This window comes from Apis cerana, linkage group LG13 (genome assembly GCF_029169275.1).
Source record: "Apis cerana isolate GH-2021 linkage group LG13, AcerK_1.0, whole genome shotgun sequence".
In the NCBI taxonomy this organism is placed as follows: Eukaryota; Metazoa; Arthropoda; class Insecta; order Hymenoptera; family Apidae; genus Apis; species Apis cerana.
Window position 1 is genome coordinate 917,825 of NC_083864.1, and position 7,204 is coordinate 925,028.

The window sequence follows — 7,204 nt, forward strand, 5'->3', positions numbered from 1 at the left end:
AATTTATTAAAAACTATTTATTAAATTTAATAAAAAATTGATTTAAATTATATTAATATTATTAGATAGAAGAGAGTTATATTTATTATATTACATAAGCTATTTTTTATATATTATATATTATTATTATATATTATTATATATAATATATTTATATATATATTTATATATAATATAATATAAATATATAATATATTTTATATTATATTTATATTATATATTTTATATTATATTATATTATATATTTTAATATATTATGTTATATTTTTAATATCTTTAATTGTAATATTTAATACTTTTTTGAAAAATTTTATAAAATAGAAAGCAAATAAAAATATGCATTTATAATAAAGTATGTAATTAATTAAATATAAATATAAATAATAATTATTAAAAGTAAATTTAAGTTAAATAATAAAATTAAATAAAATACAATAATATAAGTAGTATTATTAAATATAAAAAAATATTATAATAATTTAATATAACATTTTATTTGAAACATTTGTCAAACTTTATATATAAATATATAAATATATAATATAATAATAATATAATAATATAAAATTTTAAAGATTAAAAATTTATTTTTTCAAAAAATATAAATTCAAAAATGATAATTTAGAAATAATATAATTCTAAATTTTCATTTAAAATTCTTATTATTTTCATTTTCGTGACAAATTCAAAGATACACAACTTAAAATATTGTTATATAAAATTTAAATATAAATTTTAAATTATAAATTTTTTTTAATCTTATTATTTTGTTTATATTATAATATAAAATTATGAAAATAAACCTCCAAAATATATTTCACAAAAAACTTTATAATTATATTATGATTAATTTTTTTAAATGAAAATTTCATTTTTGTTACGATGATTTGTTATGATGATTCTTAATAATGGATTAACAAGAAAGATAATTTTTTTTATATATTTTTTTTATGTATAATTTTCTAAATTATCATATGTAATTTTTTATATACTTTTTTTCAATTTGACTTTTTATTTTTGAAAAGATATTTGATTTGGAAATTAATTCTTATAATAAATTTAACACTTATTTTAACACCTTTGATTTGAAAATATTTTATTAATAGATTGAAGATTTTTATGCAAATAAAAGTTTAAATATTTAATTAATATGTAATAAAAATTGTATTAATTGTATTATTTAAAATATATGCCAAATTATATAGAATATATATATTTAGAAAATATAATTAATTTTATTATGTATATTTATTAATAAAATTTTAATTATAACATTATATAAAATTTTTTTTATAATTTTCTAAATTATTATATAATATTTTTAGAAATTATTATTACTATTATTATTATTATTACTATTATTATATGAGAAAGATTAAAAAATTGTATTCCGTATTACAATATTTAATGAAATATATTGCTTCAGTATCATATTGAGGTTTGTTTTTTTTTTTCTATAAATGAATTATTTACAAAATTTTCTTTGGTTTTCAATATTATTAAAATTCTAATGAAAAGATTTATTTGAAATATAATTAAATTTATTTATATTTATCTATTATGGAAGTACAATTAATAGAAGAATGAAAATTTATAATATCCATATTTACATATGTATATACATATATAAAATTATTTATTCATTTATATGAAATTTATAATATATATAAATGAATAAATATATAAAATATTCATATATATAAAATATGAAAAATATATATTTGTATAATAATATCTGCAGTTTATATATTAATATTTAAATTAAGTAAAAGTTTTAATATTAAAAACTTGAATGATTAGGATTAAAAATTTCCAAATCAATATCTTAAAAACAGAAAGTTACATTAATAAAAAATTAATAAAAAGAGAATAAAAAGTACTTGATTTTTATTAAAATTTGTCATAAAAAAATAGGATTCTAAACTAAATTGATCATTGTGTTAACTTAATGTCAATTAATTTCAATTAAAATATATATATATATTTATATTATATAAATATAAATATATTTAATATAATTACTATAATTTTTAACATAAAAACATATAAAGCATAATTTTAAAAATATTTCATTGTATCAATTCAATGGAATATACTATATATTTTATAAAATCATATTATATCATTTTATATATTTATTATTTTCTTGAATATATTTATGAAAATTTTTTTCCAAAAAATGATAATCTCAAAATTTTATTTTATCAATATTTTATTAACAGAGTGGCAGCACGTATAGCATTACGAATGGAACAATTGAGCAATTTACCAACTAATATGCCAGAAGATCTTCGTATTCAAGCGCAAATTGAATTACGAATGCTTAGAGTATTGAATTTTCAAAGACAGTTACGATCAGAGGTAATTATAACAATATTAATTATATTATTCCATTATTATAAATATTTCTTTCAATTAGATTATTATTAATTTTAGATTTTAGCATGTACTCGAAAAGATACTACTTTAGAAACTGCAGTAAATGTAAAAGCTTATAAGCGTACGAAAAGACAAGGCCTTCGAGAAGCTAGAGCTACTGAGAAACTTGAAAAACAACAAAAATTAGAAGCTGAAAGAAAACGTAGACAAAAGCATCAAGTAATTAAATTTCTAATCTTTTATTTTAATTGTTAAATAGAAAAATAATTTATAATTTTTATTATTATTTTAAAAGGAGTTTCTTAGTTCTGTACTTCAACATGGTAAAGATTTCAAAGAATTCCATCGAAACAATGTGGCCAAATTGGCTAGACTCAATAAAGCTGTTCTCAATTATCATGCAAATGCTGAAAGAGAACAGAAAAAAGAACAAGAACGGATTGAAAAAGAACGTATGAGGCGTCTTATGGCAGAAGATGAAGAAGGGTACAGAAAACTAATTGATCAAAAGAAAGACAAACGATTAGCATTTCTATTATCACAGACAGATGAATATATCAGTAATCTTACTGAAATGGTAAAACAGCATAAGATTGAACAAAAAAGAAAGCAAGTGGAAGAACAAAAACGTAAAAAAGTATGCATATCTTTTATTGTTTTTTTTAATGTAATTAATGTAATTAATAGTTTAATGAATTTTATTTGATTACTCAAATAGAAAAAGAAGAAACTACAAGATGGTGAAGGAGGTGAAGAAGGAAACGCCAATGAGGATACTCGTGTTGGAGTAATTGAAACAGCTACTGGTCGTACATTAACTGGTGAAGAAGCTCCACTAATGAGCCAACTTTCAACATTTTTAGAATCCCATCCAGGATGGGAACCAATTGAATCAGAAAGCGAAGAAGATGAAGATGAAGAAGAAGAAGAAAACGAAGGCGAAGAGAAAAGTGAAAATAAAGAAAAATGTACTGGTGATTCAGAAGAAGAAAAAGTGAAAAAGACAATACATAAAGCGAAAGTAGAAGATGATGAATACAAAACAGAAGAACAAACATATTATAGTATTGCACATACTGTGCATGAAGTAGTAACAGAACAAGCATCTATTATGGTGAATGGAAAATTGAAGGAATATCAAATAAAGGTTTGATATTAATATATAGTTTTACATTTAAAACTAGTTTTATAATATATATTTATAAAATTTATATGAAGGCTAATAATAGGTACAATAAAATTTATTCTAGGGTCTGGAATGGTTAGTTTCCTTATTCAACAATAATCTCAATGGTATACTTGCGGATGAAATGGGCCTTGGCAAAACTATTCAAACAATAGCCTTGGTAACATATCTTATGGAAAAGAAAAAAGTTAACGGACCATTCCTAATCATTGTACCATTATCGTATGTATTATTTTTATTATATATAAAAATAAATAAATAAATAAAAAAAATATAAGAAATTAATTAAAATTATTTTTTATATTTGTAATAATAATATTTTTTTTTAGAACTTTATCAAATTGGGTATTAGAATTTGAAAAATGGGCTCCCAGTGTTGTAGTAGTGTCATATAAAGGTTCGCCAGCTGGTAGAAGAGCTATTCAATCCCAAATGAGAGCAACTAAATTTAATGTTTTGCTTACTACATATGAATATGTTATTAAAGACAAAGGTGTCTTAGCAAAATTACAATGGAAATACATGATTATTGATGAAGGACATAGAATGAAAAATCATCATTGTAAACTAACTCAAGTATTAAATACTCATTATTTGGCTCCTCATCGACTCTTACTAACAGGAACACCGTTACAAAATAAATTGCCCGAATTATGGGCATTATTAAATTTTCTACTTCCCTCAATTTTCAAGTCTTGCAGTACTTTTGAACAATGGTTTAATGCTCCATTCGCAACTACTGGTGAAAAAGTTGAATTAAATGAAGAAGAAACTATTCTTATAATTCGTCGATTACATAAAGTATTACGTCCTTTCTTATTAAGACGTTTAAAAAAAGAAGTTGAATCACAGTTACCAGATAAAGTAGAATATATTATTAAATGTGATATGTCTGGACTTCAAAAAGTTCTTTATAAACACATGCAAAGTAAAGGTGTATTGTTAACTGATGGTTCAGAAAAAGGAAAACAGGGTAAAGGAGGCGCTAAAGCTCTAATGAATACTATTGTACAATTGCGGAAATTATGTAATCATCCATTTATGTTTCAAGCTATTGAAGAAAAATATTGTGAACATGTAGGTACACAAGGATCTGGTGTCATTACTGGTCCCGATTTGTATCGTGCATCTGGAAAATTTGAATTATTAGATCGCATTCTTCCGAAATTAAAAGCAACAAATCACAGAGTATTATTATTTTGTCAAATGACACAATTAATGACAATTATGGAAGATTATTTAAGTTGGAGAGGATTTATGTATTTACGATTAGATGGTACTACAAAAGCTGAAGATAGAGGAGATTTATTGAAAAAATTCAATGATCCTGGTTCTGAATATTTCTTATTCTTGTTATCAACGCGTGCTGGTGGTCTTGGATTAAATTTGCAAGCTGCAGATACTGTTATTATCTTTGATTCTGATTGGAATCCACACCAGGATTTACAAGCACAAGATAGAGCACATAGAATTGGCCAAAAGAATGAAGTTCGTGTACTCAGATTGATGACAGTTAATTCAGTTGAAGAAAGAATATTGGCTGCAGCAAGATATAAATTGAATATGGATGAAAAGGTTATACAAGCAGGAATGTTCGATCAAAAATCCACTGGTTCTGAACGACAACAATTTTTACAAAGTATTTTGCATCAAGATGATGCTGAAGATGAAGAAGAAAATGAAGTACCAGATGATGAAACAGTTAATCAAATGATTGCACGAACTGAAGGAGAATTTGAAATATTCCAAAAATTAGATTTAGAACGAAGAAGAGAAGAAGCCAAGCTAGGTCCAAATAGAAAATCTCGATTATTAGAGGAAGCTGAATTGCCCGATTGGTTAGTTAAAGATGATGATGAAGTTGAAAGATGGACTTATGAAGAAGACGAGGATAGATTCCTTGGACGAGGCTCGAGACAACGAAAAGAAGTTGATTATACTGATAGCTTAACTGAAAAAGAATGGCTCAAAGCAATTGATGATGATGGCGCTGAATATGAAGAAGAAGAGGAAGATGATAAAAAGAAAAAGAAAACACGAAAACGAAAGAAAAAAGGCGAAGAAGATGATGAGCCTATGCCAAAAAAACGAAGAGGAACAGGATCTTCAATTGATCCAAAAATGAAACGAGCTATGAAAAAATTGCTTATGGTAGTTGTTAATTATACCGATAGTACAGATGGTAGACTTCTTAGTGAACCATTTATGAAATTACCATCCAGAAGAGAATTACCAGATTATTATGAAATTATTAAAAAGCCATTAACTATCAATAAATTACTTCAAAAAATTGAGGAAGGAAAGGTAAATATTTTTTTTCTTTTATTAGCATATATTATTATTTATTGTAACTATTGTATTATAATTATTATTACAATGACAAAATTTATTTTATATTTGTTGTCATAGTATGCCGACTTTGATGATCTTGAGAAAGACTTTATGCAGCTCTGCAAAAATGCACAAATTTATAATGAAGAAGCTTCTCTCATACACGAAGATTCCATTGTTTTACAATCTGTTTTCACAAATGCACGTCAACGTATCGAAGAAGAAGGAAATAATTCTGATTTAGATGATAAAGGTAAAATATTATAATTTAATATAATAATTATTATTAAACTATTACAATAATTATTATTACTAATGATTTCATATTTTTATAAGATGGTGAAGATGGATCGGATGCAGATTCTAGTGTTAGAATGAAAATTAAATTGAAAGGAAGAAAAGGTGAAGGTAGAGGAGGACGAAGAAAAAGAGTCACTAAAAAATATATATCAGATGATGATGATGATGCTGATGATAATTAAAGATGTTGAGTACATTTTTAGGTTATCTAAGATAATAATTAAGATATTATTTAATTTAGTTATTTCAGATTGAATTGCTGAACGTACGTATTATTACATAATTAAACTGTATGAGATTTTAAAAGAATATGACTATGTTTTATATATCATATTATATATATATCATATTATAACTTGATTAGTATAGTCAAGTTATTCTATTCTACAAATAGTCATAAAAATTACATCTTGACAACTGTACTCAATTGAACTCTAATATTAAAAAAACATGAATTAAAATATGTACTAGATCATTTTTTATTTGTGAAACAAAGAATATGCATTTTATAAAATGAACAGTAAGATCTAGCATTAAATATTAATATATAATTTTCAATAATAATATTCAAATAATCATATTCAAATTTTTATGTAGTTAATTTTTTGAAATAATAATAGTAATAAATTTTGAACGTATATTTCTCAATAAATATTTCTCAAATATATTTCTTAACTTACTAAATTTTATATTCATAAATAAAATAATATAAATGTTATCTAATATTTCGAAATATATATGATAGTAAAATTGAAATATAATTTCGAACATAAAAGATAATGTTGATTTATGAAAAATTTATTTAATTATTTTATATTCAATATTATTAATTATTGTCTAATATTTTAAATAATAAATATAAATATATAATAAGTAATTCTAAAAATGTTGCTTATTAATATTATCTTACAATGTACTTTTATATAGATAGAAATATTTTATTTTTTGGTATTTAAAATAATATTTCCAATTTTTAAATATAAAATTGAATATCATAAGAAAAAATTA

At 22.3% G+C, this 7,204-nt stretch overlaps 1 protein-coding gene across 7 annotated transcripts in view; it reads left to right on the forward strand.

The window, feature by feature from the left end:
• LOC107996951 (ATP-dependent helicase brm) overlaps window positions 1-6,657 on the forward strand; it is a 68,187-nt gene extending 61,530 nt beyond the window's left edge. For all 7 annotated transcript variants that reach the window (XM_062084030.1, XM_062084028.1, XM_062084029.1 and 4 more), the window contains 8 exons: window positions 2,223-2,361; window positions 2,437-2,598; window positions 2,675-3,016; window positions 3,098-3,526; window positions 3,630-3,787; window positions 3,895-5,869; window positions 5,975-6,149; window positions 6,233-6,657. In XM_062084030.1, the coding sequence (XP_061940014.1) occupies window positions 2,223-2,361; window positions 2,437-2,598; window positions 2,675-3,016; window positions 3,098-3,526; window positions 3,630-3,787; window positions 3,895-5,869; window positions 5,975-6,149; window positions 6,233-6,378 (3,526 nt within the window). In that variant the 3' untranslated portion in view covers window positions 6,379-6,657. The remainder of the gene's footprint in view (window positions 1-2,222; window positions 2,362-2,436; window positions 2,599-2,674; window positions 3,017-3,097; window positions 3,527-3,629; window positions 3,788-3,894; window positions 5,870-5,974; window positions 6,150-6,232) is intronic.
• The last annotated feature ends 547 nt before the right edge of the window (window positions 6,658-7,204 follow it).